The following is a 23,182-nucleotide window of genomic DNA, read 5'->3' on the forward strand; positions in this document are numbered from 1 at the left end:
ATTATAGTAAAGTAGTACTACAGTATATTCGTTACTCGTTCATTATAAATAAATTATACTAATTTATTGAATATTCCAGAAAACTTCTGGACACATCGAGTGCCGACCAGGCCGATGGCACACTCACCTGGCGGAGGCGGCGAGCGGAACAGCTCCGCTCACCAATTACCCGCCAAAGCGAGGAGCAGTTCACCGATGGCGACGATGAGATACTGGAATCTCTGGTTAAGACCGCCACCAAGGCTCCAGGAACACGGACAACGCCGAGGGAACGGAAACGGACGCGCCACGCGGATCGCAAATCATGTAAGTTGACCGCACAAGTAATACGATTGAGATCCACGTCCAAAACTCCGATAGAGAGAATACGTTTTAATGAAAAGGTGTTGGTCTATATCTTTTCGAATCGCACACAGCGCGCTATGTCTATAACCTCTAGCTGGATACTTTCAACCAGAAACACACTACACCATCAAGAATTCCACAGAGAAACTACTATATATAGTTATACAAATACTTATTTCCCACACAAAATTCCAAATTTACACAAGTACCTGCAGTTTACCCCACTTATTTACAATATTTTCCCGATTACGCAGCTTTTGTCTCCCTAGTTTTGCCTAGCTTACGAATCTGTTGCCTATATTGGGTTTTAATTTATTTCCATTTCGTTCTTTTACCATTAACGCACCAATCCAACAAACCAATAAAAAATCAAATAAAATAAATCCAAACCCAACAACAAATCTGATATATTGACTATCGAAGTGAAGCGCAGCCGCACGCGCGAAGGATTCACAGTTGAAAGAGCACCATCGCCGTAGAAACCGTTACTGTTAACCGAATCCGTAACCGTTGCCAAAAGAACAGCCAACTGTTTTTTAGGTTTTACCTTTTTTGGTTAGTGAATTGAATTGTGTTTAGTTTTACACATTTTTCCTTGTGATATGTTTGTTAAAAACCATTACCTTTGGCTTTATTTTGGAACCTTTGGCATTTGTTAAAGATGCGGATTTTATGCATGGGAAAAATCACTCTAAAAAGCCTTGAAAGTTATATATATATATATTCAATTTGCATGCAATTAAAAGGATATTTTAAAATTCGGGCAACTAAACTGCATGCCCTTCAGACATAACATTGCATGACTGCCTATGCCTAACTAAATACATATATACTTCACTTTCGAAGTCTCTGTTATAATATTTAATATATTTTGCAGTACGTCGCACGCTGAAAAACGGTCTTACCGAGGAGGAGAAACAGCACGTGGCTGCCTTGATACAAACCTATTAGGATTAGGACAGACATATGTATATCGTAGATACCCGCATCACATCCGAGATAATCCCATCCCCCAGTGACGTCACAAGTCGGGCACTACGCGCACAGACTGAAATTGGCGATCTCAGGCGAGCAAGCGAACCCAGAAATTACCCTTTTATACGACAACGTGCGCATAGTTAGTACTGGTTTTTATTATTTTCTATTTGCCACGGCAGCAATGAGTACCAGCAACAACAAGAGCAACAACGCTGCAACGAAAATGTCCTTAAACAAAAGCGTTTATCATCGTGTTTTTCTGTTATATAATTTTTGTTTTGCTTCTGCTAAGTATTATTAATTAAACGTAATTCAATAAACCTGTATTAGTAGTTGAAAACGATTTTAATGTTAGAATTTGGATCACATGAAATTTCGATATCCTCTACGACATCACTAAATTTGTACCAAAACACGACACGATTTGTGCTTTCTAAATTAACTTAAATTTTAATGTTACGTCTAACTTAATTACGAAAATCAATAAATAAAACATATTTATTACATACGAAATATGTGTGCGTTTTTCCTGCGACTTTTGCAGCGCCAAGCATAATTTCCCAGCGATTTTACTCGCGTGGAATTCGTCATGTGGATTTCGTGTTAAGAGTATTGCATACTTGTGGGCTGCTGTCTAAAAACCATTTGTGCATGGTTGCTGCACATAATCAAGGCAAAATCCTCGGTTGTCTATATCATTGGGCGCTTCTACTCCGTCCGTGTGGAAATAAAGCCGGAAAGGACGAACGCTTGCTGTGGGGATATATTGAAAATATATATTATAAAAAATATATTAAAGATACGATTAGATTTAATGATCTAAGTCTGTACGTACATTGCACTGTTTTGGCCAGCATTCCGGCTTCCGCACTAAAAGTGCCTCCACAGACGCGATCCTCGCATCCTGGCAGAGGAGGAATCCTGTCCGCCGATCGAATGCAGCCAATCAGTAGCCAATCGCTTGTGCAACCGTTTAGGTTTGGTGGCATGCCACCACCACCACCCACCATTGTGGGCACCGGATTGTTGGAGTTGCCGGTGAGTGTGAACGATCTGGATCTGTTGTTCTCCAGATCCGGACATGCGTTGTACTGAATACCGCAAAAGTTGCGCTCGTTCCGGATGCAGATGCTGTAGTCCTGATTGGAGAGTTGTCTTCCACCCACCGTGTTGTAATTAAAGCTGCGCACACGCCCACTAATTGCCGTGTAGTACTGCAGACAGCCTTGGTCCGCTCGACTGATGCTTCCACAGTGGATTTGGGTGACGCGGATGCGCCATAGACGCGGAAAACTTCCGCTGGTGATCACCGACAAAACAATCGGGTTGCTCTGGCCAAGGCCCGCGTCAATGTACACTGCGAAAACAGAAGGTGGCTGGCATTGAGAAGATGGTTTTGTTTACAGGGCTAATCTTAGTGTGTGCGCATTAGAATAAATATTTACACACTCGTTTTGATGGTTTACCATCTAATTCAGCATATTTAAGCGGTAAATGATGAAAGTTTGCGGTGGTTAATCTCTGGGATTTATGTTGTTGTAAAAACATGACAAACACTCACTGTGATCTCCCGTTGAACTGCCACAAATGGTGGGCGTGGGACTGCCGCCCGATATGAGCAACTGATCCTGGTTGCACAGATGATTGGCTGCCTCTGGCGGAGCTATCGAGAACATATCCAGATCCAAGCGCAGCTGACAGATGTCCGGATGCAGTTTTTGCACGGTTACCTGACAACTTCCGGTGCCGTCGTAGACATCCGGGTGATTGGGATTCACAAAGTAAGTGGAATTCTCGCGTATGACACCGCCGCACGTCTGAAGAACTGAACGAAGGGATTAGAATAGGCGATTGCTGGCACATGGGTGGGAAACTCACAGATGCAGCAGACGCCATAGCCGCCGCCACAAGGACCGGCCGGGATGCCGTTCCGCAGCACACAATCCTTGCTGGGGATGCAATTTCCCTGTTCGCCCGAAGGCGCTGAACAGCTGCCAGGACCGATGGGCACCAGGGCGAAAATGGGCAAAACTAGTGGATGTTACACAGAATTCAATTCAATTTTTCTCTTTTGTTAACACTAACTGCTAGGCTTAGCCAGCTTTAAGACCCACATTTGGATTCGCGCCAACGTGGTGCAGGAGTTAGCCACTTGCTGCCGAAAAGCATATCGCGCCAACTGTTTGTCGGAGTTTGTTTCTGCATTTTACAGTTGGCCAGGACCAGGAGGCAGGAGAGCAGAGTCAGTTGCAGATGCAACATGGTGAATAATCCACTGGGAGATCGGTAGCTGTTGGGCAGATCCGCTCGCGTTGATTTGTGACTTTGTTATGAAAGGCAGCCACCGCGGGGGCGACAATTTATTTCACTCGGCGCGGCAAAAAGTTTAATGACCGCAATTTGTTCAACGCTTTTCGCTTTTTAGTTTTAGTAAGCCCAAACGCAGCTGAGTTTAGCTAAATATTAATTACAATAACAAAACGCAACCGTCACAACAATTAGATGCGCCACAATCAACGAAGTGCCGGGGGGCCTTTCGGATGTTTTGGCTGCTTTTGGATGGTTTGAATGGCTTCGATGGGAGGTGGTCCCATCTCTGTGCTCTCGCTTTTCACTGTTTGTTTCCTGTTGCGAATTTGTTTTCCACACCCTTGGGCGCCCATTAAATGTGGAGCAACACCACCCGTAGGCCAAATATCGGAGCATGAAAGTGCCGAACAATTTGTTTACGGCATCACCACAGTCATCAAAAAAAATGTTTTGGTACGTAACAGCTTAGCACCATTTTGACGTCATTGCCTCATATGTCTAATTTGATTACGCAGCACTCTTGCAATTGGGTCAATGTCAATTAAATTGCTTAATTTAATTAAAATATACTTAAAGTAAACAGAGATACCTCAAAATTTGTTTTCACTTTTTTATGGCGAAAGAACTGACCTTCGCAATAGAATTTGCGATGCTTTTGGCCCTGACAACATGAGATGACCAAAACAACGATAAGCTTTTAGCTTAACAGTGATAAAAAGTGTTTTATTGCTGGAATTCTGAAGAATTTCTTTTTCGACTGATGACTTTCCTACTAACAGTAAATTTGATTAGTTATATAACAAAAATGGCAGTTAGAAAATAATGAAAGAGCGGAATTAAAGGTAAAGCTTTGCGCCTGATTTCAGTGGAACAAAAATAATAATAACAGATTCGTACAGATATACGTAGTTTTGTTACAAATAAGGCAAGCTTACTATTTGTTATTTACCATTTACCAAATCGTGGAATTCTATGTAATCTACAAATTTCTTCTTTTATCATTGAAACAAACATTTAACTTAAGTTACAAAAATCGTAGTTTATTTAACAGTTTGGAGATGAGGTAGTGAAGGCATTAAAAATTTATTCAGAAGTTCTATAGCGGACTGTCTCTGTCGCATTCGACGGAATCACCCACTTCGCAGAGGTCCACGCAGTATTTGCCCGATTTAATCGAGCATATCTTGTTGTCCTTGCACTTGGTGACCTGGCCAGTTAGGTTGGTGCCATCGCACATCTGGAAGGTGGTGCGACTGGTGCAGACAAACATGCTGTTTCCATCGCAGGTCGGGCAGGATCCATCGGCATCGCCTGAGCAGGAGCTGTCCACTATACTGCTGTCCATGCAGATGATGGCCAGGTCGGTGCAGACCTTGTTATCTGGACACTGAAGGACTTGATTGGGCGCCACATTATCGGAGCAGAAGCTATAGTGCGTTTCATTCAGGCATTTCACATTGTTGGCTTGGCAACTGTTGCACACTCCTTGGACCATAACTGCCATCGAGCTTACAACCACAATGAGGCACTGAAAATTAATTGTTACATTGTTGAAACCTTTTCCCAAAATAAATTGCACATTCTCTTACTAGATTTCTTAGGATTTGGGATTGCTGCATTATGCTGACTTTGACTGTGACTAACGGACTAACTGTGATATCCGACAGCTATTGGGCTTTTATATGAACTGACTCTAGAAAACAGCAGATAGCTTCAGCGTTTTATGCCATGGATTAGGTATGCTAAAGATCTTAGAATATATGATACTGTTTGCCCCGTAGCGCTCCCGTGCTACTCGAAGATTGCGCTACTGGGAAGAGCAGTTTTATGGCATTCCACGGCATTGAAAGATAAATGTTATGGCCCCGAGATCATCACAGAGATATGGCCCCAGCCCGGGGTTTATAAAGCTAGCCAGTTGCTCCTTACAGATTTAATCGTAATTTTGAAATGAAAGCGTTCATGTTGACCGTGCTACTGAGTGCTCTTGTGGCACCGGCGATTGTCAGTGCCGCATGTGGCCAGTGTGTGGATGCGCACAGTTGCATCGGTGAATCGGAGTTCCAGTTGTGCTACGATGGTATGTTTTAAGAACTTTCAATGATCCTCCACCTCATAGATCGTGCTTTTAGGTGTCCGGGACCAGACTATCAACTACACCTGCCCCGCATCGAAACCCATTTGCACAACCTACGGGATTATTTGTATGCCCAACGCCACGAATATAGAACGCGGCTGTGGTGATGTCTCCAATTGCGGTGTTTGCTCAGAATCCGCAACTTTTGCCTGTACTTCAAGGACCACATTTGCTGTTTGCAACGGTGATGTTGTTTCCGCCAATAGTTTCGACTGTGCAGAGGATTTTGTATGTAGTGTTAAAAATGCAGTCAGTGGAAGTCCTTGTGTTTCCCGGTGCGACTCTTCCGACTCAGATATTTGTGATCGAGTTTTGGAACCCGACGTGGAAACCACCACTACATCAGTGACTCCCACTGTCACAACCCCTGTCACACCCACTGAGACTAGCACAGACCCATCCACAGTCACCACTGATTCATCGACAGGATCAACTGGGGATACCTCCACTGGATCTTCTTCCGTAACTTCGTCGGACACACCAACGGACAGCACCGTGACTGTTACTGATTCAGGAAGCACTACCCAAAGTACTGCAACAACTCCAGCCTTCAATGAAGACACCTATTGCCAAGAGATCAACTCAACGGGTCGCTATCCCATACCCAATGATACAGTGTGCACTAGGTAATTGCCACATCCTTTTTTATTTATTCTGAAGACAATAATCATTTTCCTGGATTTTTCTAGCTACATCTACTGTATTCTCAGGAGTGGAAGCTGGACAGGATTGTTTTATAATTGCACCGTGCAGAAACCCTATTTCGATGCTGATATCTTCAGCTGTGGTACTGTTAAACCATCTTATGCCGGATGCACTAATTTAGTCTAAATCGATATAATATGTTACCTTAATAAATAGTACGCCATTTTATTTAGTAAACGAAATTAAAAACGGAACTTTAATGAATAGAAATATTTCTTCTCTGCCAATAGTTAATAGTTTCCTTCTACATTTTAGTATTTTGGTGATTTATATTTATACATCCAAGGGGGACTCTCTGTCGCACTCAAATCCACTTTCAGATTTTGTTATTTCACACCGATCCACACAAAATTTATTCGACTTCATGGAGCAGAAAGTGTTATCCTTGCACTTCGTTGCTTGGCCGATGAGCTTGCCTTCATCACACATTTGGAAGGTGGTGCGGCTGGTACAAACGAATAGACCTGATCCACTGCAGGGAGGACACGATATTTCGGCATCTGGGGTGCAGGAAGCTTCAGTCGATCCCTTGGGAAAGCAGATCTTCAGGAGGCTGGTGCAAACCTGGCCGTCGGGACACTGGATAACCTGATCCGACGGAACGGCGTCCGCGCAAAAACTAAAGTGGGTCTCGTTCAGGCACTTGACATTATTTGGCTGACACACATTGCATTTCGTGTCCCCGAGAACAAGGACTGCCATATAGGATATGATCACGATGGAGCACTATAGAGCCAAGTTACCAAAACTCTCAGGAGTTGAGTGTACTGCATTTTGCAGGCTTTGAATATTTTATAAAGACTAACTGCAATGGCTATCATGCGCGTTTTTAAATAAGAGCAATGTGCAAACAATTGCATCTGCTTAGTGGGGTCTTACGTCCTAATATACGACGCTAATTATAAAGTACCAGGAAAATGCACTCAATGACATCACATATCAGCAAAACAAACAAATGTTGCAACTGATTCGACAACAGTATACTAGAGTTCAGAAACCTTTCGTTCTTAATATTTAATTATCAATTAAATACTATGAGCAGTCATTAACCTGAGGATTGGCATCACTTACTAAAAACTTTCTTCGCGCAATCCGTTCCACCTATCTGATGTCTGGTAATTAAAGATGTTCTCGACTTATGCTCCATGTCCGCACCCACATATCAATCAGAATCTCTGGAAACATTCCCATCATAGGATGATACACCACGAAACAGCAATCATGTGGAAAGCCAAGTCAAATAAAACAATTAGCAGAGAAAAGTAAAGAGTAGATAAACATAGTAGACTAGACATGTAGCTATCATAAGCCAACTGTTAGTACCAACAGAACCTTGACAGTGAGCAGTAGCATTTCGGAAGTCCAAAAATGTCCCAAAGGATTGAAAATGTAGTGAAAGGACTAGTGATGGTAATAACGCTTTAGTGGTGTACCAAGAGGAAAAGTGAATAAAAATATTTCACAGGTGGTTTTGGCTTTTATGGTGGCACAAACGCTATCCGACTGCAATGTCTGTCAATCAAATCAAGTGGCCTGCATAAACTCCACGTCCTTTTACTTGTGTTTTGGAGGTAATAAATTGCAGAAAAAAATTTTAAAAGTTTTTATTGACCTATCGTGATTTTTCAGATGGAACTCCACATCGGGATCAGCTATACCATTGCCTAGAAGGATTCGACTGCACCAATCTCACAGCGATTTGTGTTCAGAAGAGCAGCCAGCGGCCTCCAAGTTGCGGGGATACCTCTCAATGTGGCCAATGCAATGCCAATCGGAATTATCTATTCGCCTGCCAGAGTCGTGGAATCTTTCAGATGTGCTATGGAGCCACTAGACCCACTGGGAAATTTGGTTACTGCCCCACGGGTACGGTTTGTGATGCCAGCAGCACTGCGATTTGTGTGCCTGAGGTCGCGGGTCAAACGCTGACCTGTGACATAAATGACGAACTGGTGGACACCACCACTGCAGCGCCCGTGACCACCGAAACTACTGGCGGTACCACTGAGAGCACTACTGAAAGCAGCACCGATTCGACTGTAACCACCGAGACGCCCACTACAGTGACGCCTCTAACTCCTGCCCAAATGTGCGCCCAAAGAAATGCCACTGGTCTTTTTCCCGTCATTCCTGCGGATCCCTATTGCCAGCGGTGCGTACACAATTATGCGTAAAACTTTCCACATCACTCATTTTATTTAACCACTTATCTTTACAGCTACATTAGTTGCTACTTTCAAAAGAGCGTTCTTATCAAATCTGCGGAATACAACTGTCCCACGGATTCCTGGTTTGTTGCTCAAACTCAGAGTTGCGTCTACGTAAATCCCGGCTACTGTCTTTAATGTTCCGCTGATTATAAATAAACCGTCAAATACTCTTTGCATAGAGATTCCTCTTTTAATCTAAAACCACTCCATTGAGGGTCAAACTGGCCACTGTGGTGGAGCATGTAGACGGTAAGGTGGAGACACAGGTTCTGCTGGCACTATTGTAGTAGAGGCTACCGGGACATGTGTACATATTGCCACCCCAAGTGCCTCCGTTCAGAAAACAGTCGATGTACTGATGACACGTGGTGCTGGCATCCGTACCCACCGGGTAGTAGCCCGCCGACTGCATCGCCTGGCAATATGCCTCCGGATTACTGGTCGTGGGTGCCGCAGTCGTCGTGGAAGTCGTGGTTGCAGTGGTGGAACAGGTGGATGGCATGGTGGATACACACATCTCGGAGGCACTGTCGAAATACATGGATCCCGGACAAGTGTAGGTCTGGCCAATCCAACTTCCGCCAACCAGAGTGCAGTAGATATACTGGCGACAGGTCGTATACGCGTTATATCCGACCGCGTATTTTCCCTGCGACTGAACCGCCGCACAGTAAGCGGATGCCGAGCTGGTGGACGGTGGTGCCGCTGTGGTGGAGCTGGTGGTGCTGCTCACTGTGGTTGTGGTTGAGTCATCGGTATACGAACAGGTTGGCATCACCTGCAGAGTTATGCAAACTTATTATTTATTGTGGGGCAGGAAAAATTAAAATATTCTGTCACGGAATTAAAAGCGTTTTGCTTGAATGCACATTTTGAAAAAGTTATTTAAACGAGAGTCATAATAGGAAAGACACAACTGGTAAATTTTCTCAGAAATAAGCTTAATTCGTTCCCCAAAACCGCTTGGTTTCCTCAAAATCAATTATAATAATTCAAGCTTTAACGAAACACTACAAATTGCATACAAAGAGCTTATTTTCTCCAGTCACTTGGTATCACATCCTAATGAATAGTGCTTCTTGAAAGCTTAATTTCCTTTTAGAGTCATCTCAGCATCCTGGAGGAGCACCTCTTCTTTGGCAAACATCCCATTTCCACCCAGAAGAAGAAAGGCAAACTTACCCCATCCGCTGGCAGACCGCATATCTGGGTGTCGTTGATGTTGCACACATAACCGGAGGCACAGGTGCCCACCGAATCCTGGACGGTATCTGTGCCCAGGCAGAGGGCGAAGCTCTGGGTTCCGGTGCAGGCGAACGTCTGGGTCTCATCGCACCTGTTGCACTCCTGGCAGTCCGCCTGACTGTCGGATGCCGAGTCCTCCGGCTGGCAGAGCACACCGCTCGAGCCGCTGACGCAGACATAGCCGCTGGGGCAATCGGTGGGCGTGGCCGTGGACAGGACGTCCACCTGGCAGGGCTGCATCTGGGTCGAGGAGTAGCAGGTCAGATTGTTGACGACGTTGCAGACGTTGCAGGTGCCACGAGTCGAGGACACAAGGCAGCCGAGCAGGAAAACCAGCAGCGGCAAGCAAACACGGTTAGGCGACATTTCGGGTTGCAATTGTTTTTTCCGACTGATGTCTGTGGCTGGCAGGCATATGGCTTAAATAGAGCGCTTTTTTGGCAGATGTTTTGGAGCATGCAGATTGCTCTTAATCCACAAAGACCTCGGCAGGCGGGACCTTGGCTACTGCTCCAATTTAGATAAACTCTTGCTGCTTTGACGGACTAAAAAGGGTAGCATACTTTTTGGCATCGGCAAAATTTTATTGTGCTTTTTTTGCTATATGTTTACATTGTAATTTGCGATTTATAAAACCGAAAATGTATGAAACCTGTTAGGCGACAAGGATAAATAGATATCACTAGCTTTTTTACTACTCAAATACTCTTATCTTAAATAGCTTTCTGGATAAGAAAGTTACCTATATAATTTGTACAGTTTAGATATACATGCAGTTACTCTTGAAAATGCAACGGCAGCTGCTCTTTTTGGGATTTTTGTTGGCCACTCTAGTGAAATTTAGCCAGGCCGAGTGCAATATCTGTTCCTCTGAGAGCAATGTAGCCTGCGTGTCCAAAAATAAGTACCAAAACTGCTCGGCAAACGCTATTCCTACAGGTACCGTGTATACATGTCCGAATAATACATTTTGTACGGGATTGCCAGAGAAATGCACTTCCAACGAGGCTGTTGCATCCTGCAATGAGTGCAGAAAGTGTGATGGAATTATACCATTCGCCTGTACTAGTCCAACAACTTTTGCACTTTGCAATGCTGTGAATGAAATTGCAAGCACCGAATATCCCTGTTCGACTGGAGAGGTGTGTCTATCCCAAATTGGCAATCCTTGTGTGGCCTCACCAAACGGCACAAGTGCCTCGTGTTCCTACTACGCCTTAATAGATGATTTGTGTATCCAAAAGAGCTCCACGGGTCGCTTTCCTTATCCCAATGATTTAAGTTGCCTTAAGTGAGTTGCTTATAACCTATATTAATATGCGTGCATCTTCATTTTTAATAAATTTCGTTTTTAGATATGTGCACTGTTTCCGCAAGGGCTCCACCTGGTCCGGAAATTCCTGGCAGTGTCCTTCAAGTAAACCCTTCTTCAGTGCCAGCACTTCTACTTGTGTAGCGACTAAACCGGCAACATGTGCCTAGTTCATTGTTATAAAAGAAATCGTGTAATAAATATATATTTGTAAACTGCTTTTTATCATTGGTTAAATTGACTTTATTAATTCGTTAACAATCTGGCCATAATAACTCTTTGTTGGGAGTTCTAGTTTTTCCGAGTGATAAGATAACTGCAAGAGCATAAAGCCAACTGGCTGACACCAATATCGCTAGTTTATTGTAAAGATGCTGCGCTGTTTAATCTTGCTGGCACTCGGAGTTTTCGTGGGGATCCGTATTCTCGGTATCCGTGGCGATTGCAATGTGTGTGCCTCCGTGAGCAATGTGGCTTGTATATCGAACACCTCTTTTCAATTCTGCTCCGCCAGCGCATTACCTGCTGGTCCCGTTTACACGTGCCCCACGGGTTATTATTGCACCGCAAATGACGTAACGTGCAATACAGACGTGGCCCAAAGATCCTGTATAGGTTGTGGCACCTGCGATAGTGGCAACACTTTTGCCTGCCTCACCGCAAGGACATTTGCCCTGTGCCTGGGAACATCGACTCCTTCCCAGATCGTCGGAAGTTGTGGCTTAAGTTATGTCTGTGATTTCAATAATCCGTATATTTGTGGTAGTCCAGCGGCAGGATCACAGGCCACTTGTCCAGGTGATGGTAGTGGCACTGCTCTGGATGTCTCGGCAACAACACCCACCACCTATTGTTCCATCGTCCAGCAGCACGGAAGATTTCCCTATGGCATTGATCTCAACACAACCTGCAGACAGTAAGTATTAGGGGTTCGATTATCTCGTATATATAAAATTAAGCCGCTTATTTCATAATAAGGTACATATATTGTTTTCTCAATGCAACTAACTGGGCAGGAGGCCTCTACTATTGTCCTGGACAAACGTACTTCAATAGCACATCGAGGTATTGTGGCACCGAAGTGCCAGCCAGGTGCACTAGTGGAATTACCAGCTTGACACTTACCAACTTATAAAAGTTCTTAAAATACACAATCATAGTAACTATATAGTCTAAACAATTTGGGGGAGTGTTGATAACAATTGCTTCTAACAATAAATAAATAATTTCTTATAGTCGCAACACCCAACTAAGGCGTGTTCTCTTATTTTGTTTACAAAACAAACATAAATATAGATACAGCCCTTAGACAAGATTAGATTGCAATTCAACAAGTTCGTTTGCTTAAACGCTGTTAACTCAGTGTCATTCAAAAATGCTGCGCTTACTGGTCTTTCTGGGCATAGGAGTCCTCGGTTGTCAGGCTCTCTGCAATTCGTCGTGTTCCACGAAGTCTAGAGTGTCCTGTCTCTCACAAACAGAGTTTCAGTTCTGCTCCTCTGCATCCGTGTCCCGCGGAAAAGTGTACTCCTGCCCTACCATAAATATCATAAATTCACTGCACCGGCGAATCCATTGTCTGTAGTAAAAATGCATCTCTGGCTGCATGCAATGGCTGCAATGAATGCACTTCCGATTATCAATTAGCCACAAGGGCAAGTATTACGGAATATTGTCGTACCTTAAGACGGTCTGGACGATTTCCCCACGTTCAGGATTCTTCTGTATCCATCAAGCAGTAAGTAGAACTAATATTAATACACATTTTGCTTGATATTTTAGCTATTTCAGATACGTCTTCTGCTATTTTTCCGGTGTCAGTTTTTATGGAAATGTGTACTCCTGTCCAGGATCCACAATCTTTAACAGCACCACCGAAATGTGCACCATCCAAACGGATGTTCAGGCACGTTAAGGTAAATAAGTTTCAATGCAAAGGTTAGAGTTTTATTACGAAGATAATGAGCACCATTAACTGATAATATAATCAAATAAACTTAGAAAAACGTGACCTCCTGTTAGAAACTGAAAACATATTTAAAACTGACATAGCAAAATATATAAGAATATTTCTCGAAACATTTCGATATTGTTATATGTTAACTTGTATTTTATTTAAATAATTTGTTTTTAAATCACGTGAATAAAATGAAGGCACCACACTTAAAACAGATCTATAAACGAAGATTAGCAAACTGCACTGGGATAAGATAAGTCCCACTAGATAAATTGGTTTGCAGGGCTTCCACTTCCTCAGTTTCATTCAAAGATGCTGCGCCTACTGATCGTTCTGGGATTTTGCATCCTTGGCTGCCGAGCAGCCTGCAATACCTGCAACGCTAATGGCGTGTCCTGCATATCGGAAACTGAGTTCCAGTTCTGCTCATCCGCCAGCGAACCCATCGGTACCCTCTACACCTGCCCCACCGGATACTACTGCACGGAGAGCACGCCCATTTGCAGCTCCGTGGCATCTTCGGCTGGTTGTACAGGATGCAATAAGTGCAGCTCGGATAATCGTTTTGCTTGCACCAGTCGGAACACCTTTGCGCTGTGCCTAGGTACTTCTACACCCAGTTCATCGATTGGCGGAAGCTGTGGCACTAATAGTGTATGCAACGTGGGTAACCCCAATATCTGTGGCAGTCCTGCCACATACGCAGTAACCTGTTCTAGATCAGGTACGCCAGACTGCGATACCACGGCCATCAAAAATGCCACCGAGTATTGTCAAACCATTCAAACAGCCGGAAAATATCCTTATGGCAGAATTACTTCAACCACCTGCAGGCAGTGAGTACACTTAATGAAAGTCCAAATTGGCTAGTTTAATTTCCAATACTAATCGATTGCCATTCCTCCAGATATGTGAACTGTTACACCGCTGCTGGTATTTTCTATGGAAATGTGTACACCTGTCCAGGACTCACCTACTTCGACAGTACCTCCAAACTTTGCACCACCCAAACGCAGGCCAGATGCTCGGATACTGTGTCTTGTTTGACTCTCAACGCCCGATTATTGCCGTAGAGTTAAGATTCTAAGGGTCTGAGGTATCTTTGTTGTGGTAATTATCAAGGCAAGGGTATCTTAATCAAATAAAGGTAGTGCATTAGAAAAGCAAATGTTGTGCTGCCAACAGACCTTAATTAATAAGCTTGCTGGCTTTAAACTTTAAAGGTAGAAATGTATCTTCCTGTCTTGTATGTATAAATATATATATACACTGTAAGAAAGAAAGGGAAGTAGTATTGTTCACCAAGCCAAAACTGGTGATTTAATGAAATCGAAATTCAGAAACGCCGACAAATTCCTCCGAAATTCCCATTAAATTTGCAGTTCATCAACAGAACGTGGCTTAATGAACAAAATGCAACTTAAATCGATTTTCCCTGCCATTCAATTTGCGCGAGTATTTCTCCCAACAGATGCTTCACATTCAATCCACTGCCACTGGCACAGGCAGGCCAAATTGTGGTCTATGCCCTTTATGACGTATACGCCACGTTGGCACTTGCACCTTGGAACTTTTGCCGGCCTCGCAGGCAGAAGTTTGGAGAGAACTCGCATACAATTATGAAGTGTGCCCAGTAGCTTTAACGTTCACAAGTTTTCCGAGCTTTTCCCCTTTTTTCCCAAGCACATGCCATAAAAAAATCTTTGCCAGACACTCGCAGATTTTTTCCATTCGGTTCTCTTTCCCCGACTCCTCCTATGAGTTGATGTGGGTCAGCTACATGGCCACAAGGGTCGCAAAAGTTTGTGGCCTGGTGGCATGCCACCGAAAATTCAATTCGATCCCAAGGCTGTGCCACAAAGTTTTCATTCAGTGTTTTCGGTTTCAATGGTTTCGATTTCACACGCCCCAAAGCCCCAGCTACGACCTCGCCATTTCCCCCCTGCCGAAAATTCAACCAAAACACGCACATAGTTTCTCCTGCGGCTACGTGCACAATGTGCAATTGATTGAAGGGGGTTGGGATGTGCAGGAATTCCGGGTCCAAATGCGGAGGTGAGGTGACTTGCACACACTTTCATGGACACGGTGGCCGCAAATTTCTGCGGTCCACTAAGGTAATCCCCGAGTTTTCCCCTTTTTTCCCAAGCACATGCCATAAAAAAATCTTTGCCAGACACTCGCAGATTTTTTCCATTCGGTTCTCTTTCCCCGACTCCTCCTATGAGTTGATGTGGGTCAGCTACATGGCCACAAGGGTCGCAAAAGTTTGTGGCCTGGTGGCATGCCACCGAAAATTCAATTCGATCCCAAGGCTGTGCCACAAAGTTTTCATTCAGTGTTTTCGGTTTCAATGGTTTCGATTTCACACGCCCCAAAGCCCCAGCTACGACCTCGCCATTTCCCCCCTGCCGAAAATTCAACCAAAACACGCACATAGTTTCTCCTGCGGCTACGTGCACAATGTGCAATTGATTGAAGGGGGTTGGGATGTGCAGGAATTCCGGGTCCAAATGCGGAGGTGAGGTGACTTGCACACACTTTCATGGACACGGTGGCCGCAAATTTCTGCGGTCCACTAAGGTAATCCCCGAGTTCAATTAAATCGAAAAGCAAACAGCATACTTGGTGAAATCTGTATATTTATAATCGGTATATCTTGTTTTTAGGCCCAGTCGCATATCTATGGTATATTCCAACAATGCTTTATATTTTTGGCCAGGGTGATAATCTAGCTGTAGGCGTTGGATTTTTCTTTGCTTCCTAAACGTTTTTATTTAGATTTATGACGCTAGGGGAAATATAGATACGTTAAGAAGCCAGGCAAATTATAGAATCACTTAAGCAAAATCCGCGATGACTACAGATTATGAATAGCTTTGGGAAACCATATTTTTCTGTGGAATTTTTAGACCTGAAACGGGTGAGGTATTATATCGTTCTATGCAAAAGAAAATTTAAATTTGGTTTCTGAGTATATAGAATCTTATTTTGTACTAACATAGCTATTAATTCATGTTTGTTTTCTAAGAATCCATGTTAGTTTTCTACCAAAACGATATTATTTGCTTCAATTAATTAATGAATTTAACAATCCTTACTGCATCCGCGACTGAATTTTCTTAAAACTTTCCCTCTTTCAGCAGAGCAAATACAGAGTGCTGGGGGCTTTTAGTTCGCTGTCAACTTTTATTTTCACGGAAAACTTTTGTCCCAAAACCAGCAGATAATGCATATTTCATCAGCTATGTAATCATGGCACTCACGTTCAGTTGGCATATGTGCCACACCAACAAGCCCCCTAATTTTCAACCGCGCGATAACTTTCTGTTGTTCTTGCGACTCATCAACGTCAAGAATCAACAGACCCGACAACGTCGTCATCATCCTCATCGCGTCATAGTTATCCACGGTGTATATAAATATAAGTATAATGGCACTGCACTTAGGCCAGATGAATTCATTAATTATTTCCCCTAATAGAATGAGAAAACGAGGAAGTCTTACTAGACTAATTAAATTGTATGGGACAGAGGCCCTGAAACTACTGATGAATACCCGGGCCGAACTTTAAGGCCCTGCTTGTGCAAAAGTCTTGAATGGCAGCCACTCGAGGCGTCCTTTCACCTGTCGCCGGCTTTGTGTTTGTCAAGCAGCCCGTTTCAGAGCTCCTCGCGATTAGTTTTAACCATGTTGTGAAGCCGGCTTTAATGCAGCCAAGTCGGCGAAGCGAGCCAGCTGCGAAAACAGGCCTCGTCGAACCGCCTTCGAGGCATCTGGAGCGTGCTTAGTCGCCGACTGACATATCATCGCATCTGAATGCGGTTGCCCCGAACGCCTTCAAGCGCCAGATATGGCCTCTTTGGGCCCAGATCCCCACTGAAATAAGGCCAACTGCAAATGGGCTTTAAACAGCAGAGAGCACCCGCTGTTTACCCTGTTGGTGCATGTGTCTGCGAAGGCACTGCAAGAAATTGCTAGCTGAAAGGAATATAAATGCATTTTTGAAGAACATCTTCAATGTTTTATGAGACATTTGTTGCACCAGTTAGTAACAAGGGTTTCTTATGATTTTGTACTAGTTTTGTTTCTATAGTGATAAATGTCCCACTATTTTCTCTCAGTATGCAGTTCATCTTGTGGACGCCTGTGAGTGTGTGTGTGTGTGAGTAACTATTTTCCTTATTAGAATGTTGGCTTATTTTATATTCCCCTTGCAGCGCTATTTCTAGCTGGCTCTCGGCTTTTAATTAAAGTTCTATTTCCATCTGTTGTTTCGAATCGTCGGCCGAAATTGCGGCATGGCGCCTGTTGGGCCTGCGCCCCAGCATCACTCCAACCACCGAACCACGGAACCACCAGGCCAGCACCACCCAAAGCACCACCGAAAGCACCACCCCATTGACAGATAGTACCGCCCACCTGCGGCGATGCCCCTGGCGACTGCAATTAATTTATTTCGTTTCTCGGTTTCAATGGGCAGGTTGCCCATTAGTTTGTTTATCCATTAATTTCGGGTTAATTGGCCATACTGCCAAATACATCGAACTATAGTTTTGTTTATTTAGCTTTTGATAGCGATGAAGCTATGGAAATGGAATTGGTTTTCGGAAAGCACACAGCAGCATTAGTTTTCGATGTTGCTAAAAAAAGAATATTTAGTAATAACCTTGAACGATTATTGGATTATAAATATATATTGGCTAAGCATTTGAATATCTAAGCCATAGTAATGAAATCTTAAATATTTACTTTAAAATGTGAAACATTTTAGACATTCGTGGCATGTAGTTGATGGTATAATGAAAAGCAACAAAGTCTTAAAGTATTAAATACCTTTTTCCATCACACTCACGCAGTTAGGGACGCAAAGCATTTAAATTTCGTTTCAACTTCATAGAACCATTTAAACCGTAGCAAACTTGGACCCTAAACGTGACTCGCAATTATAAATATGCAAAAGTGCGCCAAACCGCTCGATAGTTAATCCTGTCCCGCCGAAAACAAGAGCAACAGAACACGTAAACACGAAAACAACAACATGTCGGGACCCCAAAGCCCCACTCACGCACACACACAAATAGGTTGACAGTTCAAGTACACGAGCTTGTCGAACAATTTTGACACAGCCATGCGGTGAGGTCAACGAGGCCACGGCCCAAACGCCCATGCATTATTATATAATGCGTCAATGCAGCTGCCCCACCGCGTTTGTTGCCACCCACAACAATGTTGGGGGGGTCTGGAGGAAAGGGCGCTGCCAGGTGGCAAACAGAGGTGGCAAAGGTACCACGCTTACTCAAAATACAGGGTAGCAGCACAGCACCCTTTCAGTTAATGGTAAATATGAAAATGAATTGGAATTATGATGAATTGGTAGTAAAATGTGAAAAAATGTATAATTTAATACCAACCTTTTCTAGTTGAGTTGGTAGTGCTGTGTTAACATATTGATTATGTGTTTTGAATTCTTTTAATATTTTTTTCGCATTTGTATGTTTTCCTTTTGAAAACTTTATAAACTGCAGTATATTAAATGCATCTAACCAGATCTTGAGATATTTACCTTCGATATCCGCATGCTAGCTGCCCATCACTGGCTCCAAAGGACGACTGCCGGAATGGCAGGCATGTGGTGGCATGCAGGAAGGAAGGATCTGATGCATATGTGTACGGCAAGCCAGGGATTCCGGGCTGGGAGGAGCAGGAAGACCTGCATAATGAAGCGCAGTGGCAAATGCGTCACATGCCGTGAGCTGTGAACTATGTGCTATGTGGCAAGGGGAACTGTCAGCAGCCAGGATGACAGACTGCCACAGAGTCGTATCTTTTTGACCTGTCAGTGCTGCCACCATGTGGGCTTTCGACTATGAACTGGCAAACACATTCATAAATAGTTAATGCAAACTTAAGTAAATCCCCCGAAAAGTGCGCTTCATTGAAATGAGTTTAACAGATGGATTTTCATATTGGAAATGAAATGGAAATGCACGCCATTTTAAATCCTGCAACCGCGCAGGATGTCAGGGAAAGGCAAATAATGCAGTTAAATATTATTCCGATTAAGGGGTTTTCCAACGCCATAATCTGCTTTAAAAGTGCGGAAGTTATTGTCAGCGATTTAATTGAACTATTTGCACAGTTTAAGCTATTGCTACTGGCTAAATTAAATAAAAGTAGCTTAAATTTGAAATAAATATCTATGCACATATAATATCTATCTGCAAGTGTGATAGCTTGCACTATCAAAGCTACTGAGGCGTTTTGCAGAAAATAACTTAATTTGCAAACTCACTTGTATAATGTCATTAAAGTGCGTGTGCTAATGTGTAGCCATTAACTATATCGTTGTTTTTTTTTCAGCTGATTGTCAGCAAATGACCAAATTAAGAGTGCTGTCCAACTATTCGACACCCAGCCATTTGCAACGGACTGTGATTAGCGGACAAATGCAGGTCAGCTCTTAATTATTCAAGTCCATTAGTTTTTTATGCCTTTAATGCGCTGTTTGATGCAAATTCATTTGGTGGCAATTTGTTTTGCTTTTTATACACAGATTTGTTCGCTTTTTAAAGCTCGCCGTTACTTAGAACTACTTAAATTTATGGCGCGTTGCAACTCGCAGTGGCAAATTGTTTTCACATTTTTTCTGCAACAATTAATTAAGTTAGGATCAGATCGAATATGCAAATTTTAAATGAAACCGCAGGTGAGCAGCAGTTAATTAGAAAAACAGATTTTAAATAAATTAAGTGAATAGTTTAATTGTGATAATTTTAATATGTAAATACATGCCCCTTTTTCCCCACAAAACATCAATTCCTATCGTCAATTAAAATAGATTGCAATGTCCCATGCAAATGACTGTAATTTATCCAGTGGATGGAGTTGTGTGCTCCATCTGGAAGATTCGCCTCCTTGGCGGCCTTCTAACCAGTCAAAGCCCACTGCCAGTTGGGCATTAATAACGCACGATAGCCCGTTTGAAGAATGCGGAACCCAGATGGCTGACCATCCATCTGACCATCCATAAATCAGCCGGGCGGTGTGGGAACAAAGTGAGTAAATGGATGGATGCTCAGCCATCGCTAATTGTCGCTGGCAAAACGACAATTGTCGCAGCCAATTGCCGATTGACATGTGCAAATTGTAAGTAAATTATTTTATAAAAGTCAAACATTGTGACGGCTGCTATCGAAACGGGCACTTATCCGATACACATATATGTGTCTTATCTATTGGATTTTTTCTCGACTGAGCCCACACAACGCCAAATCTGTGGCAGCAACGTGTGGGCACATTTATAACCATTTTTGTCACTTCTAAATCGCCGTGCAGAGAGAGAAAATCTGTAGTTAGAATAACACATCCAGCAAAAGGCTAAATTTGTAATATATTTACTTGAAAATATTTTATTACAAATAATAGGAACGAAACGCCCAGTAAAGAAATAAGTCCTTAAGACTGTGTAAATCAAATATCATAAGCAAACATATTACTAATATCTAAGTATCAATTCACCGGTTCTGTTATATTTTGTATGGCTACATTTTAAGATTACCCATTTTTCAATTTCTGTATTTTATGTTCAAGATGAATATAATATGAAATATATCTGTTTTTTATAACACTACCCTGTGTACTTTCAGCAGTATATATACATATAGGTTCTATTCGCGTGTGGAACTCAGTTGATAAATCATGTGGCAATAGCCGAGAGTGGGCAGCGCTCACTGGTGTCCACATTGCAATAACTTGCAGCATTGCAGTTGACCGCCGTCCCGCAACCGTCGACCCACAATCGCATTGCACAACCGCCCTGGGAGGAGGCTGCTGGCCAAGTGGGTGGTGGGCGGTGGCCGGAGTGAGTGGCGGTGGAGTGGGTCACTTGCCTCGGGAAAATGGAGCCATTAAGTGGCCTGAGAGAGTGGGCTACTTTCGCCGTTCACTGCGATACTTTCATTAGTCAAATAGCCGGACACTCAGACGCTCTCGAGGGCGGGCAATTGGCCTCCTCGGAGTTCCGCCCCAAACGCCAGTGGGTCAGTCAGTTACTCGGTCACCCAGTCGGTAACCTCTCCATCCGGCGGACTCCTATTTAATTTTATGCTGCGTGCGTAGGAAATGCGCTTAAATTGCCGCTAATTGCAATTTGCTGTGAAAATTGCAATGCAATGAGCGCGAATTGAATTAAAACGCCGCCGCACCGCAAATACATATAATTTGTTTCGCTTCCCACCAATTTTTGATCGGCAATTGTTTGCCGAGCTCTCAATCAGAAAACGGTCAAATACCTATTGGCCTGACAAAATATTTAATCAATGTAAATGGCATCTGCCATCGCCGCCCCCTTTTCCATGCAATCGACCGACCGACAGTCGCCTTTTCTGATGGCGGTGGCGCCTCGTTTAATGACTATTATTGCTATGGGGTGGCATACGTAATAAATATACTGGTGCAGGTTAATATTTGCACTGACCAGAGCGAGCAAACAGTTCTTCAACAGTAATTAATATAGTCGCTTTTTATGCAATCAAATTTGATTGAATCAATAGATTTTTGGATCCATATTTTGTTAATCTCTTTCTACATTAATTTAGTTCATTTGTTTATTTGGTTCTCTAAAAACTAATTGTATTTGTTGACACACCTCTGTACAGTTTCTGTACTTCTATCAATATTTGTTAGTTGTACAATTTTGTAAGAGCTTCCTTATTTGTAAAAGTAAAAATCCAAGCTACGTTGCTAAACATTAGATGTATAGGCTTTATTAATTTGCAATAGAATATCACCTGTCTGGCACATCATTGTTGGTAGCCATGAATAACATTTGATTTGCATAACCTGAGGTAATTAAATGCAATTTGTATCTCGACTCATCTGCGATGTCATAAATTAAGTATCCAAGTATGTGCGATGTTTTCCACTTGGCCTCAATCATTTATCACTCGGATTGCTGCGTCTCCCATTGGGATTGTGGCAGTTGATTGTCGCCGTTGCTGACTCAATCCGGCAACTGACGTCATGTCCAGCATTTGGGATTCCTCGTTTACAATGACGCAGCTGCATTTGCAGTGCAATTGGCGCCAGAAAAAAGTACCAAGGTTGTGTGCCAGCCATTTGGTCGCCGATTTCGGGCTGCTGCGCCACCCCAAAATCTAGCGCCCGCTTAGACGACCTTGCCCCGCAGCGGCAGCGGCAGCAGCAGCAAAATGGGCGACAGTGCCAAATATCGATTGAAGCTGCGTAATGCATTTTCTACTAGGTACGTCGTTTGTTGTCCTGAAGCGAAAGCAGATCAAGGTCATCTATTTGGATGAATCATTCAGTGACGAAATCAAAGAGCATGAAATATTACACAGTATCATAGGGGGTAGTTCTTAAGTTCGTTCAAGTTCCTTATAAGGTAAGATCTTAAAATATTAACGTCATATCGTTTCGTATGTGAAATTGAGTCTCCCACCAAATCTGATTCCTTCACTGATGATGAACAGCGTCATCCGCATCTGCATCTGCATCTGTAATTTCGTGGTCATTTAGTTGGTGTTCGATGGACCGCCAGAGGATTGCGGTTGCATCCCCCGCTTGGCATTTGCGTTCTGATTATGTTGTTGCCTTTGATGTAACAACACCGCCATTGTTTCGGTTAATTAAAATTTGTGGTTGCCGCATGCATGCCGTTGGCTGAGTGTGCGAATTTCACTAAATTAGTGCGGACTCTTCAGTTCAGCTCAGTTCGGTTAGGTTTGGTTTGGCTGTGTTCGCCTTTGGGTTTTGGTTCTGGTTTCTGGGCTCTGCCTGTTGCCGTTGCCTTAAATATTTAATATGCAGAGCTTCGATGCGGACGGGCATGAAATTGCCGCACTTGAAGCAGCCCGGGCTGTTCTGGTTGGAGTCTGGAGCTGGGCAAGAAGTTATCTGCATTCCAGCAGAACCAGTTTGCCAGCCTCATCCAACGATTCCTGCGATGCAGGCGCGGTGAT

At 43.3% G+C, this 23,182-nt stretch overlaps 10 protein-coding genes across 17 annotated transcripts in view; 6 read left to right on the top strand and 4 right to left on the bottom strand.

Annotated features, from left to right (window-relative positions):
* LOC117138994 (FH1/FH2 domain-containing protein 3) overlaps positions 1-1,504 on the top strand; it is a 38,401-nt gene extending 36,897 nt beyond the window's left edge. For 5 of the 8 annotated variants that reach the window (XM_033301066.1, XM_033301068.1, XM_033301064.1 and 2 more), the window contains 2 exons: positions 80-306; positions 1,223-1,504. In XM_033301066.1, the coding sequence (XP_033156957.1) occupies positions 80-306; positions 1,223-1,296 (301 nt within the window). In that variant the 3' untranslated portion in view covers positions 1,297-1,504. Of the gene's footprint in view, positions 1-79; positions 307-416; positions 711-768; positions 901-1,222 lie in introns of those variants that run through there. The other 3 variants (XR_004459345.1, XR_004459346.1, XM_033301065.1) reach the window with 2 other exon arrangements.
* Positions 1,505-1,578: 74 nt separating this feature from the next.
* Positions 1,579-3,636, bottom strand: LOC117138995. The gene is made up of 5 exons (XM_033301071.1): positions 3,438-3,636; positions 3,202-3,354; positions 2,885-3,148; positions 2,159-2,680; positions 1,579-2,076 (listed from the first exon to the last, which is right to left on the bottom strand). The coding sequence occupies exons 1-5, from the start codon at positions 3,583-3,585 to the stop codon at positions 1,958-1,960; spliced, it is 1,206 nt and encodes a 401-aa protein (XP_033156962.1). The 5' UTR covers positions 3,586-3,636; the 3' UTR covers positions 1,579-1,957.
* A 1,041-nt stretch (positions 3,637-4,677) lies between these two features.
* On the bottom strand, positions 4,678-5,266 carry LOC117140888. The gene is made up of 2 exons (XM_033304040.1): positions 5,223-5,266; positions 4,678-5,161 (listed from the first exon to the last, which is right to left on the bottom strand). The coding sequence occupies exons 1-2, from the start codon at positions 5,250-5,252 to the stop codon at positions 4,730-4,732; spliced, it is 462 nt and encodes a 153-aa protein (XP_033159931.1). The 5' UTR covers positions 5,253-5,266; the 3' UTR covers positions 4,678-4,729.
* Positions 5,267-5,591: 325 nt separating this feature from the next.
* On the top strand, positions 5,592-6,675 carry LOC117140046 (cell wall integrity and stress response component 4). The gene is made up of 3 exons (XM_033302783.1): positions 5,592-5,713; positions 5,766-6,396; positions 6,460-6,675. The coding sequence occupies exons 1-3, from the start codon at positions 5,596-5,598 to the stop codon at positions 6,599-6,601; spliced, it is 891 nt and encodes a 296-aa protein (XP_033158674.1). The 5' UTR covers positions 5,592-5,595; the 3' UTR covers positions 6,602-6,675.
* Positions 6,640-7,248, bottom strand: LOC117140047. The gene is given in 2 exon segments (XM_033302784.1): positions 6,640-7,201; positions 7,204-7,248. Coding segments are annotated over 2 exon segments (498 nt in total). The 3' UTR covers positions 6,640-6,748.
* A 560-nt stretch (positions 7,249-7,808) lies between these two features.
* Positions 7,809-8,820, top strand: LOC117141524. Its single transcript, XM_033305015.1, has 4 exons — positions 7,809-7,885; positions 7,941-8,046; positions 8,105-8,627; positions 8,694-8,820. The coding sequence occupies exons 1-4, from the start codon at positions 7,844-7,846 to the stop codon at positions 8,818-8,820; spliced, it is 798 nt and encodes a 265-aa protein (XP_033160906.1). The 5' UTR covers positions 7,809-7,843.
* Positions 8,821-8,875: 55 nt separating this feature from the next.
* Positions 8,876-10,305, bottom strand: LOC117141888 (mucin-5AC). Its single transcript, XM_033305584.1, has 2 exons — positions 9,868-10,305; positions 8,876-9,463 (listed from the first exon to the last, which is right to left on the bottom strand). The coding sequence occupies exons 1-2, from the start codon at positions 10,294-10,296 to the stop codon at positions 8,876-8,878; spliced, it is 1,017 nt and encodes a 338-aa protein (XP_033161475.1). The 5' UTR covers positions 10,297-10,305.
* Positions 10,306-10,718: 413 nt separating this feature from the next.
* Positions 10,719-11,470, top strand: LOC117141582. The gene is made up of 2 exons (XM_033305095.1): positions 10,719-11,221; positions 11,286-11,470. Exons 1-2 carry the CDS (start codon positions 10,719-10,721, stop codon positions 11,410-11,412), a joined length of 630 nt encoding a protein of 209 aa, XP_033160986.1. The 3' UTR covers positions 11,413-11,470.
* Positions 11,471-11,485: 15 nt separating this feature from the next.
* LOC117139236 lies at positions 11,486-12,377 on the top strand. Its single transcript, XM_033301442.1, has 2 exons — positions 11,486-12,158; positions 12,221-12,377. The coding sequence occupies exons 1-2, from the start codon at positions 11,614-11,616 to the stop codon at positions 12,375-12,377; spliced, it is 702 nt and encodes a 233-aa protein (XP_033157333.1). The 5' UTR covers positions 11,486-11,613.
* Positions 12,378-13,495: 1,118 nt separating this feature from the next.
* Positions 13,496-14,458, top strand: LOC117141583. Its single transcript, XM_033305096.1, has 2 exons — positions 13,496-14,035; positions 14,107-14,458. Exons 1-2 carry the CDS (start codon positions 13,512-13,514, stop codon positions 14,270-14,272), a joined length of 690 nt encoding a protein of 229 aa, XP_033160987.1. The 5' UTR covers positions 13,496-13,511; the 3' UTR covers positions 14,273-14,458.
* The last annotated feature ends 8,724 nt before the right edge of the window (positions 14,459-23,182 follow it).

This window comes from Drosophila mauritiana, chromosome 3L (genome assembly GCF_004382145.1).
Source record: "Drosophila mauritiana strain mau12 chromosome 3L, ASM438214v1, whole genome shotgun sequence".
NCBI classification, from domain to species: Eukaryota; Metazoa; Arthropoda; class Insecta; order Diptera; family Drosophilidae; genus Drosophila; species Drosophila mauritiana.